Here is a 22795-nt window from a genome sequence, read left to right as displayed (position 1 = left end):
GATTGATGGAACTTAACTGATTAGACTAGGGAAACATGAAAGGAAGGAGACAGAATAGGTTTCTGGTTCAGCAACTCAATAGATGGTGGAGGTGTCTTTCATGCAGACAGGGAAGCCTGTGGCAGGAGCAGGTCTAGAAGAGAGGGGCTTGATTTCTTTTTTAATTAAAATTTATTGGGGTGACAATGGTTAGTAAAGTTACATTAGGTTTCAGGTGTACAATCCTGCATTACATATCACATGTGTGTTCAGCACCCAGCGTTGGCTCTCTTTCCATCACCATGTGTTTGAGGAGAGAGGCTTGATTTTGACCTAGAACATTTTGTGTCTGTGGCCATCCAAGTGGACAGGAGGGTCTGAAGCTCAGATGAGGAATCTGAGCTGGAGAAACGGATCTGGGAGCTGTCCACATAAAGATGGTAGGAAGTGGAGAGGTTTCCGTGATTGCTATTTTCTGAGGTAAAGGGATTGGTTGTTTGGGATCAGAGAAAGTTTGAAAGAGTTTCTGGGGGAGAATGAGGAAATTGATGAGGAAATAGGGTCACCATGTACCCATGGGGGCCCAGTTAAAGGTGGAGCCCAGTTAAAGGTGGAGCCCTTACACTGAGAGCGGCGCTCACCCCCCCATTGCTGAGCCCTTATTCTCGCTCCTGGAGTTTCAGCCATCAGAAGCCAAGCCCTTCCTGCATCCTTCCGCTGGGTTTCCTCCACCCAGGAATGTTCCTTGACCTTCAAGCTAACCTTTTACCTGCACATAACACCCTTTCTTCCTTGCTCACCTGGTTAACTCCTACTCACCTTTGTCTGCCAGCTGGGGTGGCAGACAAAGAAGTCCCTTGTTTATACCCCAATAGGCCCTGATGTACTTTATCTCAGAAGGAAACATACTGCAGTCATCACTGATTTACTTATCGACCTCTCCCTCTGGTCTGAAACAACTTGAAGGCAGAAACTTTTCTATACATGTTCGTGAAATGAAAAGAGGAAAAAAGGACTGAAGTCCAAAATCAACACAATTCTCCAGGGTCATGATGTCCCCAGTTCGTGTCACAGGCGCATGTTTCTGGACATGGAATTCAAGCCCCCAAATAGGGACTATCCCCTTGGTGTCAACATCACACCCCTTTACTTTCAGGAAGAGACCTTCATATGCCTATGTAGGAAGGAAATACCTTTGCCTTCTGTTAAAGTACATGAACTCTTGTTGCCGCCTTTCCCAAACATAACAACCAGAGGCATCGTAGAAGGCATTTTATTGAAACGTCAACACATCCTGCTCAGATCCATCAGTCACTCTGCATTTCTGAGTTCCGTCACCTGCGCTTGAGAGCAGAGTGTGTGGTACTTTTCTGGGTTTAAGGTATAAACGGACATGGTGTTCAAGAACTTGTCCAGTGGACAGAGCCGGTCAGGGCACCCTCTCGGCACTTGCTCCTGTGGAAAAGACATTACTCAGGGGAGCCACTGAGGACCCCGTTTTCAGCTGTGCCCAGAGGTCGGCGAGGCTTTGACCTGATGGTGACAGCCAGTAAGGCCCTACAACTCGGTCGGCTTCCAGAATAAGAGTACGACGCCTGCCTGTAAAAGTCACTCAAGAACTGTCTGTTGAACTGACAAGGACGTTATGCCCTTGAGCTGGGAGGGCTGAAAGTCAAATCCTTGGGGACTGCTCTAGCCTCTGCCCTGGACAGCGACCTGCTGAAGCAGCCAAGGTACCCAGAGTGTGACAGCACACATCGCATCCCAAAGACACCATATTCATTTTAAAAACAGGCCTCCCGGTCAGATTTACATCCTGGCAGACACTCAGGAGAAGAGGAGGGTGGTCCCGTTCCTACAAGGAATCTGGAATGGACTTGGGATACGGCCCAAGTCGCAGCCTCCCACCATATGCCAAGTTCGGCCTTATCCCTGGGCCACAGCCGTGCGTCGCCCTAGAGGACTCAGAGAGCTGATGGTACCCATGGAGGCTCCCCGGGGAGGTGGCTTGGAGCCCACAGGAGGCTGGGGTCTGAGGCAGGGGGCCACCACCCGATCCCACCTGAAAGGGCTTACCTCCCCATGGTAATAGAGCTGCACAAACCACTCCTTAGATTCCTGGTGCTGGTAGAGTTCCAAGGTCACGTCAACAGCAAACGGTGGCCATTTGTGGTCAAAAATCCCCAGGGCCATTAAGAGAGGCATGAGGGTCGTATCATGAACCGCATAGAGGTACAGCTTTCTGCAGGGAGCACAGTTGACAAATCTTTACTCAGGATTCTGGAGGCCAGGACACTGCCTGCCTCCTTTCAGAAGGAACACTTGCTTCAGAAACCAAGTGACCAGTTGAGCCTGGAATAAAACTCCTTTGAAGGAGATGATGGGGAGAAGCCTTATGCCCACTCCCCATGCCTTTGTAAGGCGGGATCCCCACGGGAGTAGCTCTTCAGGCCACCTCCTGCCCACCCACCCACTCACTCACTCTCCCCTGTTGACTTTCATGCATGCGTGGGCCCTTCCTCTCTTCTCTCTTGGGGACCTGCCTGCCTATGGCCAGTGTTCTTCCTACTCTCAGCCTTGTGGTGTGTTTAGTAGAGCTGGCCATCCTCCTTGTCGGAGAAGCTCGCATTTGGGGGAAATGAAGTTCATTTCAAAGGAATATTAATGAGCCTACTGGCCCTCAACACATTCTCCAAATGGCTTTAATCAGTAATAAAGGCACCATTTTAATCTGTATCTTCCTGAGCCCTGTATCTGTCTCTGGAAAAAGATCAAGGATTTTATTTGTTGACTCCCGAACTAGAAGAGTAGCTTTGGGTCCCGCAGTACTCTATAGACACAAGGCCAAGGGTGACAAGGGGACAAAGGCCAGTGGGAAATGGATTGTCATTGCGGGGACTGTGAACGACAGGGAAAGGGCATCCACGTGATCGTCTATTATAAATCTTGGCTCAAAGTTCCTGAAGGTTCCTCTTTCAATTCACTATCCACTACCTTTCCGTCACTCATCGTGAGTTCCTAGCTAAGTTCAATCTCTCTCAAGGAGGCCGCCTGCACCAGTGCTTCTCTAATAATTAGGGCGCATACAAATCCCCCTGGGGATCTTGTTAAAATGCAGGTTCTGACTCAGGGGGCTGGGCTGGGGCCTGAGACTCAAGCACCCAGGTGACGGTGAAGCTATTCATCTGCAGACCACACTTTGCGAAGCAAATGCGACGAGATGTGACATTCCAAACCCGTGGTCCCTAACCTGGGCTTCCAGCTCTGTAACAGCGGCTGTGGAGGTTCACGAGCCAACATTGTAAAATGCCTAGGGGACATCATCCTCTTCTATCCACGCAAGGGAGGTGTTCAAACGAGACAATCTATTAAGCAATGATCTTTATCTTGGGCTATGATAATATCGAAGCAGTGTGATATCATAACCAGCCACTCTGTTTGACACATGTTCGATTAGTAAAAAATAGAAAAATAAATTTAGGGTTTTTTTTTTTTTTTTTTTTTAGCTAAGATAAACATTTCAAAACATGGTAGCATGAGTGCAGCCAGAAGAAAGGTAAAAATGTTGTGAATGTCTTTGTGACTAGTGGCCTCTTAAACATCACCTCTCTGTCACTGACAGCCTGGTTCTTGCCCCCCCTAAAACCTGGGTTTCCTCCCTGCAGTCAGAGGCCCCCCCCATTGCCCTCGGCGGCACAGAGCCGAGTCGCTGTGCCACGTACCTGGTCTTGCCAGCTGGAGTGGCAGGGTCCACGGCTCTCAGCAGGTTGCTCTCCAGGAGGTGGAGAAACGGTCCTACCACCATCTGAAGACTTTCCCTGTGGAAAGAAACAGCCTTTAAGCAGCGCGCGGTTATTGGGCACACAGGGATGTAGGCTGGCTCTGCCCCCGAGGACCTCACGAGCCCAATCAGAGGGGACAAGAAGACAAGCACGAGGGACAGGAAGGGGAGAAACGGCACCGCCTGGGGTTGGAGGGTTCTCTGTGTGCAAAGACACAGGACATAGACCTGCTGTGAACACATTGAGGTGGCAGGGGCTGAAGAGGTGGGTAACCAGGAGAAGTCAGGATAAGAGCTAGGCCTTCAGGAAGAAAAGAACAGAGCTGGGAAGGACAGGGTGTAATGATTCCCAGGAATTCCAGAAAGCCCTTAGAAAAGCGATCTAAAGGAACAACATCCTAAACTACACTTCCTATATGCCAGGCCCCCTACTTTGGAGATTAGACCATAGGACATTTCTTATGTACGGATATAACAGTCAGGTCAGCAGAAGTGCTCGCAGGGTTGGTGCAGTGGCTTCACCACTTTCCTTCTCAGGCATTCATCTCCTCATCACAGGTGGCGACTGCAATTCCAAGCCTGTCGTCTCGCAGTAGTAAACAAAGCAGGAAGATGGGGGTTTTGGTGCCTCTCACTTTTTATGAAAGAGAAAAACAAAACCTCTCCCAGAATTCCCAGAATCCAATCACTGACAAAAGGGACTGGGGTTGCCATGATTGGTTTAGACCAATCCTCATTCACGGTATCTTGATAAATGGCCACCTTTCTAAATCAAGGAAGGTTGAAGCAAAGCATGAGGAGTAGGCACCCAATACAGCATGTAACATATACTTTCCAGAAAATGTGCACAGGCCAAGCCCAGTCAGGTGGTATTGTGAGTTTGTAACGCTCTGTCCTCGAAGAACCATCCGTTTTATAAAACCAGGATTAATTGGAACGGAGAGGAGAATAGATCAGGTCTTACTTAACATGCTTTACACCAGGACAAAGCAAACTATAGGTGTTGGCCAAATCCACCCACCTACCTGTTTGTGTAAATAAAGTGTTACTGGAACACAGCTGTGCCCATTTGTTTGCGTATCATCTATGGCTGCTCTCCTGCTGCATGGGCAGAAATGAATAGTAGCAACAGATAAAGCATGGGCTGCAAAGCCTAAAATATTTACTAACTATGAGTGTGTGTGTGTGTGTGTGTGTGTGTGTGTGTGTGTGTGTGTGTGTGTGTTAGTGGAGGGGAGGACAGTCAGTGACAATTTAGGTCTGGAGGGGCCACTTCAGGAACAGATGAGGGAAGGTGTCAAGTCACAGGTGGTGGCAGCCAGCTGCGTGGCGAGGCTGGAGCCTTCAGGATGCCCTAGGCGGGTGCACAAGTAGGCATGCTGACTCCGAGTGGCAGAAAGCAGTCCGAGGCTCTTATCCGACAGCCAGTTCTGGAAATGTAGCTGCTTTTTCCTCCCACTCACCGTCCCAGGACTGTCCCTCCATTTCCCATCTCCTCCGCTACCAAGTCACCTAGTCTGAGTGCAAGCTGAATGTTCTTAACTAATCAGCAAAAGGTGTTTTTTTGCAATTTGGTAAGAGAGAAACTCTCCATTCTGGGAGTCAGGAAACAGGCCGTCCAAAAACAGAGCCTTCAGTCCCAGTAATATAGAGAAAACAGGACTGGTAACCCCGGTGGCCCCCGTGGTGGTTCTGCCACTTGCTAGCCGAGCCGGGGCAGGTAGCCCACACCCCCCAGGCCCAGTTTCGTCATCTATAAAGCCAGGACGTCAGCCCCACCAGGGGGAACACCACCTACCTCACAGCGAGAACTAATTATTCTCCCCCCGGTCCCCGCACCCAAATCCTTAGAAACTTAGAGCAAAAAGTCAGTGATTGAGAGAAACCCAGTCCTGGTGGCTCCTGGTTCCCAGCCCTAGATGTGTAAGGACCGAGGGCCGAGCCTTCAGTGAGCCAGCAGCATGGGGTGATTTCCTCCAGTGTGCACAGAGAGGTGGCAGCTGGCGGGTGTGCGCGGCCTGATGACCCCCTGCCCGCTCTCTGGGGGCCCTGACCAAGCATGACTTCAGCCAGCAGCTGAGGAGACCCCTCACCTGTCATCACTTTGCACGTACAAGACGGTGTCCACAGCTCTCTGTTCGATCAGCTGTGTGAATCTCTCCAGCATGGGGCAGCTCAGGAGGCCGTGCGCCTAAAAGGACCACAGGCACAGTCTGAGAAAGAGCCTGGCAGCACGTCGGCTTCCTTGGAGCCTACAAGGGCCCGTCTTCTCCGGGGAGGGCCTTCCCCACTCGGGAAGCTATGTCCCCCAAGGCCCCCTGGAAGCTAATCCTAGAGATCCAAAGGCCCAGGACAAACAAATGTTTTCTTCCCTTTCTGATGTCCCTATCTACTCCAAAATGAAAAACACTTGTATTTTTTAAAAACTGTTTTTAAAGAAGGTGAACAAAATACAAGGCAAGGAATTCATAAATTCATACTTGGCCTTCATTTTCCCCAGAATGATTTCTAAGAAGGATGGACTGTACATACTTCCTATAAACTCTTGTCTTACACCCTCCCAACCCACGAGCACAAGGTGCATCTTCTTCAGGGCACACTGCCATCAAAACAAGAGAAGGAAGAAGGACCCAGGCCACACAGCCTCTGGATGTCCGACTTTTGAATCCAGAGAAGCATTTCCCACCGTGTGGTCTTTGGTATTGATTACACTGTCTGTGATTGTTCCCCACCCCTCACGGCTGCTTCCAAACCAGGAGGCCTCCACCCACTTCTCTCCACCCAGTTCCAACTCAGAAGCCAGCCCATGCAGGTGGCCGCGCCAAGCTCCCCTACCCAGGAACCGAGGAGGACAGCTGTCCCACCTGTTCGGCAGCCATATTGTCAAGGAGAACAATGAAATCCACTTCATCACTGCTGGCAATGCCCAGCCCCTCTTTCACCTTTTTCAAATCCTCTGAGATTCCTGGCTGCAAAGAGGCGGCCTGCCTCCGGCCTCTGCCAAAAAAATAAAAAGTCATCCCATACATTGTATAGTGATTAACAGTTTACAAAGCATGTCTCATTCATCATTTGGGATCTCATTTAATCCTCAGCAACAACTCATTGGGATTAGCTGGCATTATTCCCATTTTACACAGGGGCAAACTAAGGCCCCAAGAGGTCAAATGACTTGTAAAATAAGTGAGTACCAGAGCTAGAATAAAAGGCTTTGGGATTTTATTGGGAATAAAATTTGGATTTTCCAAATCCCAATCTAGCATTTTTTCATTATACCAAAAATCATGCAAGCATGGCCCAGGTCTGCTTCAGAGCATTCCCTTTCTTCTGTGGAACACATGCTATCTCGTCTTAGAACAGCCCAGAAATACGTGAACACTGAAAAGTGCCATCAGCCCAACCACTCTCTCCTCGCCACACGTTGGTAAGAGAAGGGAAATCTGTGTCATCCGCGTTTGCCGTTCGATGACTCGCTCCATCGTCTCTTATTCAACCTGTCAGCTTCTTTGTCTGCCCCATCTGAGAACTCGAGACTGTTGAGAGGCTTTGCACAGGGCCCAGCCCCACTCGTGGCCGTACGCCACCATCATCTCTCCAGCCCAGCATGCGGCCTTCCCCAGGCTTCCTGTCCCTTCACGGACAGGAAGGGAAAGCAAGAGCTTTCTCACTGGACAGCGATGTCGGACCGGAGGGTGACTTACGCGGTCCTGCCGGTCCCCTATCCACCAGCCTGGGAAGCCTGGTTCAGGCAGAGTCCTGTCAGCAAAAGGCTAAACTGTCTGTCCCCTGCGGGTGAGCAAGAACCTGCGGCAGTTACCTGATTCTTTCCCGCAGGCTGCAGCAGTTCTGGAAGTTGGGGTACAAGACTTCAGAGCTTGCTTCATCAGTGTGGATGATGATGGGTCCTGGAAGGAAGGTGGGAAGCAAAGGCAGGAAGGGGCTCCAGCTTGTTCTTCCCAGTATCCCCTCCCCTTTCTGCTTCTCTTTGTCTATACGGATGAAGTTGCTCCAGGAGGCAGACCATCCCAAGCTTAGTCCTTAAGGACAGTGAATGCCTTCGACACGCCCTGGCCTTGCCAAAGGAGCTCCCCTGTGATCTGAGCAATGTGGAAAGCAAGCAGCAGCCTTGTTCTGTCTGGCACGACCCTTCCTATCGGGCCACATATAGACTAAAGCAGGTACAGACCCGGATCAGACTGGCACTTCCCTGACCCATTCCAAAACACCCCGCCTCCAAAGGTACAACCAGCACTTGGCCTTTCTAATAAAGAATGGGCCACCTCTGACTTTATCAGAACTAGGGTTCCCCAAGTCCAATCCTATAGGCCAATATGGTGACTTATCACATGACAATCTAAGAAAGGTGACCCCGAGGCCACAGACATGCACAGACCCCATAGCTTTGCCCCAAATGAAAGCCAGGCTTCCAGATGAACTGCCAGGAATGAAACATTAGACTACAAACAATGTTATTTTTGCACCTGGCAGAAGCTCATAGCCACTCAGAGCTCACAAGTACCTTTGCCCCCATCAATGCCGAAAGGTGCTCTAACACCTTCCCATGCTTTATTCTGTGCCAGAGATGGCAAGGCACTGTGGCAAGGGCGAGGGCAAGGGCAAGGGCAAGAGCTCCTATCAGCATCTCTTTGGTATTTGCTGAGGTTAATCCACAGAGTGATTAGGTGACTCTAAGCCCCAAAGAGCTATTATTCCCAAATTATTGATAGTCAAAACCCCAGGACTTTAAATGTAGCCTATGATAACTTGACAAGAATATCAGAATTCAGACGCACTTCGTTGGTCAAAGGATTACAGGCCCTCTCCTAAGGTACATGTCCTCTGAGAAGCAGCAGAACATAAGCGTGAGGAGTATGGATTCTGAAACTAGACTACCAGGGTTCGAATCCCAGCTCCACCATTTACCAGCTTTGTGTCCTTGGGAGGGTCACTTAGCCTCTCTGTGCCTTAGTTCTCTTATCTGTAAATTAGTGACAATGTTACCTACCTCACAGGGTTATTACGAGAATTAAACAAGTTAACATACGCAAAGCTCTTAGAATAATGTTAGGTTTAAGTGCTTTAGATGCTAGAATAATAATAACTAGGATTTAAACCTTTAACATAACACGATTAATTCCTATCTGCTGTCTGGATATTGGACATGCAGTTTCTGATGCATAAGGCACTCAAATACGCATTGAATAAATGACTGCCCACGTGGTCCAGCTTCTGCCACAGACTGATTCTCTGTAGTTTACACATAACCCTCTGAGATTTCTCTAGGAGCTCTCTCCTGAAACAAGATCCCAAAGTCGCACCACTTCTATTATTGCTAACATCTCATGGGGTTCTTTGGTCTGTTCAAGTCCCTTGATACTGGGCAAGGTATGGAAGTCGCTGAGACAGAAGTCCAGTTGGAGTCCCAGGAGGTCTGGGTCCCGTGCAGGGAGCTGCTCCCCGGGCAGCCACACCAGAGGCTGGGGATGATACCACTTCCCCCTTTCTGGAAGCCTGCGGCACCATCGGGCTGAGACCTGCCTGCGGATATAAGAAATAGCTTTCGGTGTTTCACTCATACTTTTGGTGTTTCATGAGAAGAGGACATAGGCCTTTTAGAAGCTGAGTGAGTGAAGAGCTCTCAGAAGGCCAAGTGTTGCGGATTTTCCTAAGCTCAGGGGCTCCAGAAGTAAGGAGCAGCCCACCCTGCCTGCTGTGTGTTACAGACACAGCGGGAGTCAGCAGCCAACTTCAGGCAGAATCAGCAGCGCTACCCAACCCAGCTGGGGACAGGGCCAGCCTCCTCTGGCCTGGATGTTTCTATCATTTTACATATATATTTTTAAAAACCTGATGGAAATGTTATATCTTTTTGAGATACTGCTAAAGAAGCTAAACAAAATAACAAGAACCTTTGCCTTATGGCACCATTTTAGTCTTTTGATATTGACGAGGTCATGATGACCGGAAACTCAGACCAGCAATTAAATGTAAATTTGAATCAACTGCATGTGACAACTTCGTTTGCTAGTCAAAGGCCACCAATACATGGGATCCATGATGGAAAATAATACACGTGGTCCTTGGTGGGGAAAAGGTGGGGAACCACGAGCTGGGACCATTCACTGGCTGTATCTGTCAAAACCTAAGCTCGACAGACTTTCTCAAGGAGGCCGAACCAATGGCTGGTGACACCCTCTGGGTCATGCTGTGGATTTTCACCAAGACCAGAGCAGGAGCAGAGGATTTGGGTCCAGCTAAGTATCCCTCCTGCCCTTCTTCCTTTACAGCAGTGTCCCCTAGGCAAAGAGCCCCCGGTAGTGTTCACAGGACCTGGTTAGGGCTGCTTCATGCAGCTCGTGCAAGAGCAGGAGTTGGGAGGCAGGGGCCCGTCAGATCCCTGACGCACTGCTGCAGCCATGGAGAAGTCAGGCTGGCAAAGCAGCAGGAGACCAGACAGGAAGGACCCACCAGAGCAGGCAGAGAACAGAAGCCACGCACGGGAGAGAAGCCAAGGCAACAGAGACGGGGGCTCTGGCATGGAGAAGAAAAATCTCCTCAGGGACAGGGGCTGACTTTAGACTCCAAACTCAAACCTTCTTTCTGATGTGGGAAAAGCCCAGCCAGCAAACACCGGGTAGACTCCAGATTCCGATATATGTTAGTGGAACGAACACTGGAAAAAACCAAAAAGGTGAAGACATTCAAAAAGAGAACATTTAATTATATACACGCTACCTTATTCCACAGAGCAGCTGGGAGTGCAGAAGGGGAGGTATGGGGTCGGGCAGAATCCTTTCTCTCTGGGGGAGGGTTGTCCCAATGGACCGGAAAGCCAATGGCGGTGACCTCCAATGACCACCTGTTCACAGGATCCTATTCCGTAGGGGCACCTGCCCCCAAACTACCTTGGGTGAGAGTGGGAATCATCTGGGGGATCAGGACAGGTTTCCTCAAGCCCTTAAAGTGGGTGCAGTCTCCCTTTTCCAGGTAACTCACAAGACCTCCTGTGGGTTGAAGGTTGGCGAAAGGAAGGGGATGTCCTCTACATAGTTCTTCCTCAGCCTCTCTCCCAGGGCAAACATCTGCCACATGCCCACCTTCGTCAGCTGTCCCGCAAACATGCCCCCCTGAGGTAGGGAGGAAGGAGAGAGAACAGAAACACCTCACAGCCTGTGAAGCCCAGCCCAGAGAAAACCATGGAAGCTTCGCCATGGGCTTCCCAGAGCGGAGGCTTTGCTCACCTTCAGCACGGTCTTCCGGTACTGAGAGTCCAAAGGAGAATAAGGTTTCGGGCCACCGGTGAGGTCGGTGACGGTGTAATCAAACTGAGTTTGGGGTGGGACCTCCAACAGCCGGAGATTCCACTCCACCTGCTGGGATCACAGAAAACAACCCATTGTTGGAAACTTCCAGCACTAATATCCAGCAGCACTTGGAACACCAGCTGGAATCCCTGACGCCAGACCTGCAACCTCCCCATGTGAAGGAAGGAAAGAAACTTTTAACTCCAGCTCCAATGAAGGGAAGAAAAGACCAGGATTTATTATTCCGGGTGTCCTGAGCCCAAGTCCTGCCATTTGACACTGTCCTCACTGTCAAGAGGCTACTCTGGCACTAAGCCCCGACTGAAGTAAAGGGGAGAAGTGGCCCGACTGCCGGGTATGGAAATGCTCAGTGAATGAATGAATGAGTGAATGAATGAATGAAATCTCAGTGACCACATACTTGGAAGGATTTTGAAGGAATCAACATACAGGTTTCTAAGGCCATCCCTTAAGGGCTGTACTGAATGTCCTTTGTAAGCACCACATATTTCCCTTCTTTTCATCCAATTTCTCAACAAGTAGCGGCCCTTTAAGAAACCTTCGCGTCTTCACCCCTTTCCTCGACTCCTAGCAATATGGTGCCTGCCCCACCTGTCCTATAATGTTTTTCAAAACGTCACAAGTAGCCATAGGTGTCACAGCTCCGACTGCCCATAAAACTCTTACACTCACTGAGTCAGATGTGATGACTTCAATTTCCAAAACACGAGTCTTTTCTTCTAATCCCATAGGCCGGCTCCTCCTCCCAACTTACAATGTTTCTCTCAATACTCACACAATTCTCTTACACCCCAAAACTTAAACCCCTGACTCTCCCTACTGTTCCATCCCTGCACCAAATCCTGTTGATCGCTGGCTAGAAAAAAAGTCACTGCAACAGTCTTTCTTTTATCTTACCATCAGAGTATAAAACCTTATTCCCTCAGGCACAAGCCTGTGACAGATTCCCACAATCCATCCAGACATAACCACCTTGCTAAGCCACTGTCATATCAAGAGCTAATGTTCTAAGAGATAAGCATGTGGCCTCCCAGGTCTTCTGCACCTTGGCCCAGCCCTGTCCCCAGCAGTACGGCCTCTCTCCTCCCTTCCCCAGCCCCAACCGACCATGCCCACTGCTTCCTCTGTGGCTTTTCTCAACTAGCTTCTCTGTCGCTCGCCCGGAGGGACTCCTGCTTGAGATTTACACGTCTTGCCTTGCCATCAGTGACTACTCCAGTTTCCCTTCTTATCTGAATTCCTAGGCACTTACAATCAAGAGAACAATATTGAACTCAATTTCCTACTACTTCGTTTTGTTAGAGGAAAACTAACATTTGAAAACCTCCTACGTCACACATGATTATATTTATCTTGGCCCCTCCCAGAACTATCCCAGGAGAGTACGCCTGGGAGTCCCAGGTTCTCTCCGTACACAGGAAGCTTTCCATTCTTCCAAAAGGGATGGTCTCAGTCCCATTTGCACCCAGTCCCAACACCTGAGCCTCTTCTCCCACTGGTGCTGTAGCAACTAGTATCAGAATATGGAGCGATCAGAGAACTTCCTCCTACTATCGTTTCATCATTGCTCCTTCTTTCAAAGTTCTGATCCTGTAACTTTCTGCATAAAACCTTCCAGGGCTCACAGCTGCAACGATGGCCTCTGCCTCTGTCTCTTCATTACTTCTTCCCTGCCCTACACACTTACTCTCTAGCCACCCAACTTTGTTTCCATTGTTTTGTTGCCAGGGCACCATTACACGTCCTGGCCTTTCAACCTCATGGTTCTTCTATCTGGAATTGTCTTTTCCCTTTCATCTGGAAAGACTTCTACTCATTGCACAGGACAGCTTACATTTCCCAGAAGCCGTGACCATGGCCCCAAGCTCTCACAGCAGCCTTGGTGGCTCTTTTTGGTGGCCTTTATGGAACTGTCTGAGAAGAGCTCCTTTACAGTCTGTCCTGCTCAGCAAACTTTGCTTCCTGAGAACAAAGACCAGGTCATCTATTGACCTCTGCATTCTGGATGCCCAACGAAGAGCCTGGCACACGTTAGGCACAATTAACAGCGCCAGCAATTCGCCAGGTCCTGTGGAAGATACCAAAATTGAGATAACATGACTCTGCCTTTTCTGGGTTTTCAGGTCAGTGGAGACAGCAAGCTATGAATGTAAATGACAGCAGAACTAAAATTGAAACTATGCGCTACAAGAAACCAGATGAAGACCACCCTAATTCAAAGGCAAGACAGACCTTCTCTTCTAGCTGAGTATTCAGGAAAAGTTTCATAGAATTAATGGCATTTGACATGAATAGGATTTAAACAAGCGAAGACCTGGACTAAGGGTCAAAAGGAGGCAACAAGAGAGGGTCGTGCTGAGAACTCCCAGAATAGGTAGGAAGCGTCAGCAAAGCAGAGATGGTGAAGAATGCATATGGCCAAGAACTGGTTTGCTTTGTCTCAACCTGGGAGTGGTTCTCACACTTTTTAATTAACAAATACCAAGGAGAGTTTCACTGTAGATTTGTATATGTAAAGGCAAAAACTGGGATTTCTCTGGTGGAAGTAAGAGTGGGAACCCAGGCCCACAGCCACTCAGCATCCCCTTAGCCTGCAGTCTCCATAGGACAGTTTGAAAGCCAGCGGCACAGATCACGATTGCACTGGGAAAACTAGATGCAGAAAAGCCGGTTTCAAGATGTCTGCCACAGAGCCAGAGAGCCTACGGTCCCACCTAAGGCCGTAGGAATAGAAGGGTGCAATTTGAGTCAAACTTGGCTAGTGAGTAGATCAACGCTTTATTTGGGGGTTGTGTTGGTAGATAAACAAGTTAGAATAAAGAACAAAAATTACTTTGATTTTGAGGCTGGGTGGCTAAGGCGAGACCAGAATAATGGAGGTACTTACTCCTTGACTAAAACTAAGGCCAAGACAAGAACAGCTGACAAGCCGAGTTCAGTTTTGAACATTGTAAACTGGAGATACGTCCTTGGGGTTCCCAGCGCTCCCAGCATATTTCCACAACTGGAATCTATTTTGCTTTCCTCCTTCATCCCAATGTAATCAATCTCCTTACAGCCGAGATGGAATCAGCCATCTTTATAAGCCCAGTGTTCAGCACGGGTCTTGACACCAGGTCCTGTTCAGCTTTGCTAAGAGATCTCCTGCTGTGAGGCACAGTCGCCAACAGAGGACCTTTTGGTATTTCCCGGAAGTGACTCTTGAAAGTCTAGGTCATGTCAAGTCCAGAGTATACGTTTTCAGATTTCCAAGAATGGACGACACATCAGTGCCACATGTTGTGTCTACCCCACATACACACGCTCATTCTTCCTTCCGTGTTAATGGCAAAGACTACATTTATAATTTACTTAATCATTTGTACCCCATTTTCAAGAACTAACTTAAAGTAGGTGATAAAAAAAAAACACCCTACAATATACTAAAACAACCAATTCAAAGTAGGCAAGCAAGAAAAAGCAAATGTGTAGAGGGACCAAAAAACTGGATGGAGTGTAAAGTTACTCAAAAATATACATCAGGAAGATCCATCTATTTGGATGTGAAACAAGATGAGGCACTAAGTGTCCTGGCTTTTATGTAAAAGGAGAAACTTGATCAGCTAGACAAGCTTAAAGATAAAAGCAAGCCGACTGTTCGGGAGAAGCACACCATTTCTAATGCGAACCGACAAATTTCTCCCGAGGGTCCTCCTAAAGAGGATAGAGTAATATAATGAAGATCTTTTCAGTAGTCACAGCAGTGAGTTCTGTGGGATTGCTTCTCATTGTTTCCTCAACACAGAAGGATAGCATCTCACCAAAGCACATTTCTGTGAAGACAATACTACACTGGGATCAATACACTACATTCTAGGGAAAAGAAAAAGATCTACATAAAACTAAACAAAAACCTTCCAGGTGTAGATTTTAGGATAAAGCAATGGTTTTAAACCTTGACTACACACTGGCATCATGGGGAAATTTTTAAAAGTTACCGATGCCTGAGCCCCCTCCTGACATAATCACATCCAGACCTCCTGGGGGTGGGGGCCTCAATTTTTTTTAATGCTATCCAATCCAGATCCTTCTAAAGCTTCACAGGCGAAGCTTTAACCAGGTCTGGATGCTCTGGGCCAATTAAATCAGACTCTCTGGGAGAGAACCCAGGTATCAGTGTTTTTTTAAAGCTCCCCAGTTGAGTCCAATGTCACTTCAAGGTTAAGAACCATGGCTCTAGAGGAATGAATACACTGCCTGGCAAATCCTTCATTCAATGCTTCTTGAAATCCCTTTGCTGAGCCCCGGATAGGTATTAAGCAACAATGAGACTGGCATTATCCTTCCCATTTCATTTACATTACCAAATAAATATAGACCCAAATGCCTTAATCAACAGTGGAGCTGCGATGGGTTGGAATTTATTTTATAAAGACCGAGGAACCTGCCTGATTGGAAGCCATCTTACCACTGTATGGAGGGCGGCTGAGGGAAATCTGAAAGCAGGGCCAAATTTATCTTTTGAATGTATACTTGGATCTAATCTAATGTCCAGAAAAAATGGTCAATTAAGTTACAGAGTTGTGTTTCCAGAGCACAGCTAAAGGAAGACAAGTCAACAGCCATTCAAGCCATGGGAAAACAACTCAGTAAACTATCTAGTTTTAAACAATGCTACTTTCTGAGGATTTATGAAATAACTGAATGAAGTGACTTGTCACATGTTAATCTATAAACCAGTCAGCAGTCTGGCAACATCTACCAAAGGCAATTTCAGTTTTAGAATTGTTGCCAGGTTGTCCCTCCTGACAATAATTAACAGCAGAACCAGGAAGATTAGAAAATCCCAATGAACAGCCTCTATCAAACTGGATCTTGAAAAGAAAACCTGAGCAAGGAACTCCAGAAACAAGTTACAGCAGGCCGATCACACTAGCTCATAGCCTAAATTGAAGGAGAGTTGGTTCCACCTCCGGCTTTTATGCTTAAGACTTTATATGAGATAACCAAAGATGTTTAATGCATCTGGCTCAAGTCTGGAGAATGGGAGCAGGCAAGAGAGGTAATGTGCCTTCCCTAATGGCAAAGCGAGGCCCTGGATGATCCATATTTTGTGGCTACACAGACAGAAGATGAATGAAGCTGGCGCTCTACCTGAGCTACAAGGGTGTCTTCCCCATACAGGCAGAAGACACCCATCACACACCCACTGGCTCAGGAGAAAGGCTTAAAAGAATCTAAATCTCTTTTTCGACTCTCTAGAGAGTACATATACAGTACATACTAAGTCCAGGTCTAGACGTTCAGACTTCTCTGCTACCACTGATAACTTTGTCTTCAACACGAATCTTCTATTCCTATATATTATCTTCCAGCTTTTCTGTAACAAGAATAAATAGATTAAGGGGAATGCAGGAGAGAGAGAGAGAGAGAGAGAGAGAGAGAGAGAGAGAGAGAGAGAGAGAAGAAATTCCAGTACCAAAAAGTGGTATAGCCATATATAAAAGCTAACTAGAAATCTGGTAATGGAATTAAGTGCCACCCACGATTTATTTATGTGGAAAGGGCAGAAAGGCTTGATTTCATGTGTGGCCAGCTTTAAACACTGGGTTTTCAGTTGTACAATCTGCACAAAGCCCTAAGAGTATGCCTAATATCAGGTTCGGACATCCGACTGAACCTGCTCCAACATCAACCTGAAGGAACCAACAATGCAAAAGCACTCCACAGGAAGTGTGACAGCTGGGGACCTGAGGACTTCAGGTGGTCTATTCATCTTTACTAGGAAGCCAGTTCTTCAGTCACAGGCCTGCATGCCTTGAGAGGTGGGAGAACTTCACTTGCTCTCCCCAAGAAATAAATTCAGGAAAGGTAATCATTTAAAAACCTAATTATTTGTGCTTTCATCATAATGTTCCTGACCAAACCAGGTACATTTTCAGACATCATAGCCACAAAACTAGCCAATTTTTCATTTTTTCCTACCACAAATCCCTTCCAAACTAGCTTTAGAAACCCAAAAGAGAAAAGGAGAGCCCCATGACACAACGCTTGTTACCAAAAAGCCTCCAAAGGATCTCAAATGGTCTTCAGCAAACCCTGCAAGACAGCTACTGTAAAATCTGTTCCCAAGTCATGGACTCTTCATTCTGCTATTCACGTTGATCCGTTAGGTTGGCTGCTGTCCCAAACATCACTGCAACCTTTGACAACCTTCAAAACGGCCACACAGAAATGCACTACACCTTTGTACTCGAGGTCACCCAAATATTTGTTAGAAATGCAGAATCTCAGGTCCTACTCCACACCGACTGAATCAGAATCTATATTTTAACAAGATCCCTAGACGATTTACATGCACCAGAAGCAGCGCGCTGCTGCCAGCTGTGCTACAGCACAGCCATCCCGGGCGCAACTGGACGTTCTGGGGGTGTCCTGCACCCCGAGGGGCAGAGCGCGGTGCGGGGCGGAGGGGTCCAGGCCAGCACCTTTGCTCAAGGGCCCAGGGAGGAACCGGCAACTGCAGTTTTCTCTTGGTCTGGAGCCCCCACCCTGCTCCGGGAGGGTGGCATTCCGGAGGTGTGTGTTCGGGACGAGGCTCCTGCCCCCCACCGTTTGGCCACACGGTCCTAGCCCCACCGGTCCCGGCCCGGTCCAACCTCTCACCTGCTCCTCCTGCGGGAGCGGCTTAAGAGGACTCCGCGCCCCGTGTCGAAACACGACCTGCACCATTTTCAACTCCAGCAGGCTCCGATCGACGGGATGCTGGCCGTGCGCCCCCCGCATCTCGGCCAGGGCCACCCGCCGCTGGTGGACGAAGTACGCCAGTGAGGTCAGCACGCCCACAGGGGCCCACAGGCGCCTCCTGAAGACACGGGCGATCATGCTGGGAGCCCCTCGGCTGCCCCCCGGGAGGAGGCTGCACGAGGCGAGCGCACGACCTCCGCGGGCGCGGGGCTCAGCGGCCGCCTCCAAGGCCCCCGGAACTGGAGGGAGCGCACATCCAGACGCCCAGCCCGAAGGGGACCCCGAGTGGGAGCAGCTCAGAGTCCCCGGGAGTTTTAACCCGGATCGGCGTTGGCTGCTCCAGCTGCAGACCGGGCCGGGGGAGGGGCGGGGGGGGGAAGGGGGAGGGACTCAGTTCCTAATCTTTTGCCCTCTGGGGAACCTTAAATGTGTATTCCAAGTCTGGCCTCCAGCACTCTTGAAGGGATAGGAAGTAGCCGAGAGTTCCTCTGCAGCAATGACTCCACTACCACAAACGACTGGATTCCACTTTTCTGCAAGCCAACTCCTACTCACTTCCTCCTTCGCACCCAGGGACCTGCCCCAAGTGGGCCCGCGCAGAGGAGCACGGGAAAACGAGTCCCGCGCTGACGCCTGTCCCGAGGCTCTGAGTTGTGGGAACTACAACTCCCAGAAGGCTGAGCGCGGAGGGGCTCTCCCGGGGAGGTATTGCCCCGCCCCGGCAGTGGGCCTCGCCCCTCAGCCCCAGCGCGTAGGTGCAAGTTTCCAGTGCTAGGTGGGCAATGTAGTGGGAGTGAGTCGGCGAGCTTGTCAGGCCGGGTAGTGTGGGACACGTGAGGACGGGTAGAATTGGCTGATGGAGGGCAGTATTTTGAGTGTAGAAAGTGTGATGGACTTCTTTGAAGTCCTGGAAGCAGGAGTTGCTGAAGGGAAGAGCCAAGACACCTATTTACTGATTACCATTTGCGAAGGGCAGCACTACATGATTTATATTTAATCCAGGGCAGCACTACATGATTTATATGTAATCTTTACTTACTGTCCCCCGTGCATGTTTAAAGAGGCTTAAATCGTGGCAAACACGTAGAACTTGGAGCTCACTGATGTGCTTACTTAACATCCAGAATATTTCTTGTGGAAAAATCCAGGCCTTGTCTGCAAGTGTCCCAGTGACTTGGCACCTTAATTTACTAAGGAGAACCTGCTGGGCTGGTTCTCTTGGCTATACAACTATCCTAAGCCTGTGTTCCAGATCTTGGCAACAGGACACAGTGAAACCATCTGTGCCCATCTCAAGGCAAAGGTCATTTGTAAGGTGAGTGTCAGTATACGACATGTAACCAGTTCTTTCATCGTTCTAAATTCTGTCTTTGGATCAAACTGGACCACGTGGGACGCTATACTTACGTATGGCTCTCACCTGAGTCTAAACTTGTTCTCCAAGCTAGAAGGTTCTGAATGTTCTGTGGGGGAAAGGTCATTTTGAATCACTGCACATTGTCACAGTTCCCCCCGCCCCAGCTTAGCCCATGGACTCACTTTTCAGAGTCTTACTGTGTTCCCTGAGTGCTTAAAAACTGAAAGCGGTTTTCCTATAGCCCACGTAAGGCATAGGAGCACCAAACAGCACTGCTGTTACATTTGGGTTGGGGACCGCTGTTCTCTACAATTCAGTGAAAATGTGCTACAGCTTTAGTACGAAAGACCCTGGTATTTGAGCAGCTTTAGCGTGCTGGACAGATTTAGCACACCAGAGCCCTTCAGGGCAATGGAATGTTGGCATCTGGGTGCCAGTACCTTCTATATAAGGGACAGGCCACCCTTATACACCCTGCATTCTGGCAGCCTGGGCCCGACATATGGGTCAGGTATCGTGAGTAGTACCTTTGACCTGTATGAGCAATAACAGAGGCTCACCCTGCTGGGGTGTGTGTGTGTGTGTGTGTGTGTGTGTGTGTGTGTGTCGTTGCGGGAGTGGGTAGTGGGTGCCAGGGATGGCTCAGCAGATCTCTGCAGGAAGCCAGAGCACATTAAGTTGCAAAATGACAGATTCCTGGTAGTTGAAAGCACTGTTTGTCAGCATATGTGAGACAACCCTTGGGGAGTCCTACAAATATTTGGTGTGTGATGTATGGTGGTGCTGATAGTGACAGTAAGCTGCCTTTTAAAAGAGGCTAGAAATCTTGAAATCATGCTCTGGGGAAGGCTCTGGAGTTGGAGGATGGGGGAATTGAACCTTGTTATTGTAACCCTGCTTTTACCACCAAGCAGGGCTGGTTTGGGAAATCATCCCTCCTCCCTCTAAATTGTTTTCAGACAGTTGCATTTACTATTACGCCCAAACTCGGTTTTAACCAGGAGCTTAGATATGAAACAACCACATTCACTGTTTTATCTCCAGTATTGAGCACAGTGCCTGGCTCACAGTAAGTACTCCATAAATACTTGTGGAGTGAAATTATAGGATTTATCATTGGAGTTGTCCATTACATCACTTATTGCTCTCTGTATAAATCTCCTGAGAAATTTGTCTTGGGCTAAAGTGTTAGCATTAGAACAAGCATTAAAATGTATGGAGATTACTTTTCCTTCCTTTTTGCCTACGTTGACAGGAAGCTTGAAGGCTAATTTTAAATTTAACTACAGCAAATATTTAGAGCCTAATAGCCAGTTTAACTGTGATCTTTTCCTCCAGGATATCACCCTGGCTTGGAAGGAAGCAAACCTGGAGAAAAGTCAGTTAGGAATGCAACAGCAGCATTCCAGGTGTGAGACCTACAGGAGGTAGAGTTAACAGTAGAGAGGGAGAGGCAGGAAGGAGTCAAGGCGACTGCCAAGTTCCTGGCTTGGGCAGGTTGCACCAGGATGCTATTTACCTGAAAGATGGTTGAGCAGAAGTTAACAAGTTCATTTTAGATTTGGACATTATGAGATACCTGTGAGGCATCTAAGTAGAAATGCCGCCTAGACAATTGATTATGTTGGTCTGGGAATATATACACGGGACTCCTCTGCACATTGTTTTAAAGAAAGAGTGGGAGTGGGTAAGATTCCCAGGATGTGTGGGGAGAGAAAAAAAGGGGGCCAGGACTGGACTCTAAGGAACCCTGTCATTTAAGGCAAGGGCAGAGAAAGAGAGGCCTGAGGAGTGATAGAGAAAAAACAAGACTTGGGTGTTGAAACCAAGAGGAGAAGGACGTACAAAGCTTAACTGGCAGAGTCTGGGTAGTCTGAATTGAAACTCACGTCTCTCTAAACCTGTGCCTACTGTATGAACCCCAGATATTATACTGCTAAACTCCTATCTCGGAGAGGGTAGTAATTTATGTGATAATTTGTGATAATTAGTATGTATGATACCCCTCTAACGTGCGAGACCAAAACTTTATTTTTCCTTCATGACTTCTCACCAGTAAGTCTTTTTCTTTTGGTAAGTCTTCTGTCTTCCTACCATCGCCTCAGTCCTGATTGATGGCTTCCTAACTGGTTTGTGTTTTTTTCTTGAATATTGTTTAGATTTCTTTCTGTTGCAAGTGACAGAAAACTTGAGTCAGGCTGATTTAACAGGAAAAAAGAAAGGAGTTGATCAGCTCATGTTGTTGAAAACTTTAGAACTGCGTCAGGCTTAGCAGGTAGAAACTCAGAAATACTATCAGTTTCTGGTTTCTATTGCGGGCCCCCAAATCCACCTCTCATACTGTTGCCTTTATCCTCAAATTTTACCTGGTGACTCCTAGCCTGCCCCTGAGTCACACAGTTGCTGCAGCAGTTTTACTCTCTTCATTCATCAGTGTAACTGGAAACAAAGAGCTTGTTTCCCCTCATCGGAATAGAAATCCTGGGCCTCAGAATCATTTGATAGATTTGGGATGGTGCTTAATTCAGAAACAAATCACTTCCGGCCATCCCAGGTGTTGAAGGGGAAGCCACCCCACCCAAACCACATGAGCTATGAGGGGTGCAGTCACTTCTTCAAAGGAGATTCAGAGAACTGTTTTTACTTCTAAAAACGTAGGGGGTGGTAAGTGGATGAGGGGAAAGCAACAGATGTCTTCCATGCCTTTCTCCCATCTTTCCTCCCCTCATTTATCAACTTCCAATGTACATTGTCAGTGACTTCTGCTGAAGTTGCTGACCTTTTGGCAGAAGGAGGTGGGCTTAATACTCTCTACAACTCTAACAGGGAATGTCTATGTCTATACATTTTTGTTATTTTCTTATTTAAACATCTTTATTGGTTCCCCATAGCCCATGAAGAAATGATTTACAATATCAGTGTTCAATGGTTCACTACTCTAGTATTCTATGCTGTTTTAGAGTCCTGGAATACTTGTATTTCTGTTGGTATGATACTATTGTTGTTTCAAAAGCCCACGTCATTTATGTCTTGAGACATACCAGAGACATGCTTCATTAAAATTTTGAATCAAATATAGGTGAGCTTGTTTAGAACGCTGTCTTCTCTACTTCCATAATCACCAAGCAAAAGAAGAAAACCACCACGAAAGCAAGCTTCTAATGCAAGAATCATTCTTATCTATTACAAAGACTTTCCAACAAATGAGATATGAACAGAACACTTATTGGTATTAATATGGTGTCTGCAGTAGAATCTCCATGTATATGAGATGAGACGAGATAGAAAGATGAAGACAAATGAGAAATAATTTCTTTAAAGCAAAAAAAGAAATAATACAGCTTGTTACAAATAAAAAATTGTCCCTGCAAAGAAACAAAACATTGCGCCGCTGCCCGCCCCCCCACCCCAAATCTCCTCAAAGTTATCAACCAAGATAGGATTGTTTGAAAATAATGCGCTAGAGAAAAAGATTTAAGGGCAGCCTGTAACGATCTCTTCTATTGCTTTATCATTCCCTTAACTAGCATAGATTCAGAAAGAAGTTTTCAGCCACTGGAAAGCTTTTCACAGATCAATAATGACCTCATTGATACACTAAGATCACTTAGGAAAAGATTATAATTT

The 22795-nt window shown here is 47.8% G+C and overlaps 1 protein-coding gene across 3 annotated transcripts; it reads right to left on the bottom strand.

The window, feature by feature from the left end:
- Positions 1 to 1238: 1238 nt before the first annotated feature.
- Positions 1239 to 18382, bottom strand: ACP6 (acid phosphatase 6, lysophosphatidic). 3 transcript variants are annotated; one of them, XM_081024796.1, is made up of 11 exons: positions 18233 to 18382; positions 17731 to 17871; positions 11002 to 11133; positions 10757 to 10887; positions 10354 to 10433; positions 7578 to 7665; positions 6625 to 6757; positions 5854 to 5951; positions 3702 to 3797; positions 2056 to 2221; positions 1239 to 1434 (listed from the first exon to the last, which is right to left on the bottom strand). In XM_081024796.1, the coding sequence occupies exons 2-11, from the start codon at positions 17848 to 17850 to the stop codon at positions 1291 to 1293; spliced, it is 1188 nt and encodes a 395-aa protein (XP_080880922.1). In that variant the 5' UTR covers positions 17851 to 17871; positions 18233 to 18382; the 3' UTR covers positions 1239 to 1290. The 3 variants fall into 3 exon arrangements, with proteins under 3 accessions (XP_080880922.1, XP_080880921.1, XP_080880923.1); XM_081024795.1 differs by having other exon boundaries at positions 17731 to 17929; positions 18233 to 18364; XM_081024797.1 differs by lacking the exon at positions 18233 to 18382 and having other exon boundaries at positions 17731 to 18176.
- Between the last annotated feature and the right edge of the window lie 4413 nt (positions 18383 to 22795).

Source organism: Rhinolophus hipposideros, assembly GCF_964194185.1.
Source record: "Rhinolophus hipposideros genome assembly, chromosome: 19".
Taxonomy (NCBI): Eukaryota; Metazoa; Chordata; class Mammalia; order Chiroptera; family Rhinolophidae; genus Rhinolophus; species Rhinolophus hipposideros.
Note: the sequence above shows the minus strand (reverse complement) of the source record. Positions and strands in the feature narration are given on the sequence as shown.

Bases quoted from the DNA above. Each gene is read 5' to 3' on its own strand.
- ACP6 (XM_081024797.1), bottom strand. From the start codon at position 17,949: ATGATCGCCCGTGTCTTCAGGAGGCGCCTGTGGGCCCCTGTGGGCGTG. The intron at 11,134-17,730 runs GTGAGAGGTTGG...CTGTGATCCCAG, and splicing joins CGCTCCCGCAGGAGGAGCAG to CAGGTGGAGTGGAATCTCCG. The intron at 3,798-5,853 runs GTGAGGGGTCTC...TTCTTTCCACAG, and splicing joins TACGTGCAAAGTGATGACAG to GGAAAGTCTTCAGATGGTGG.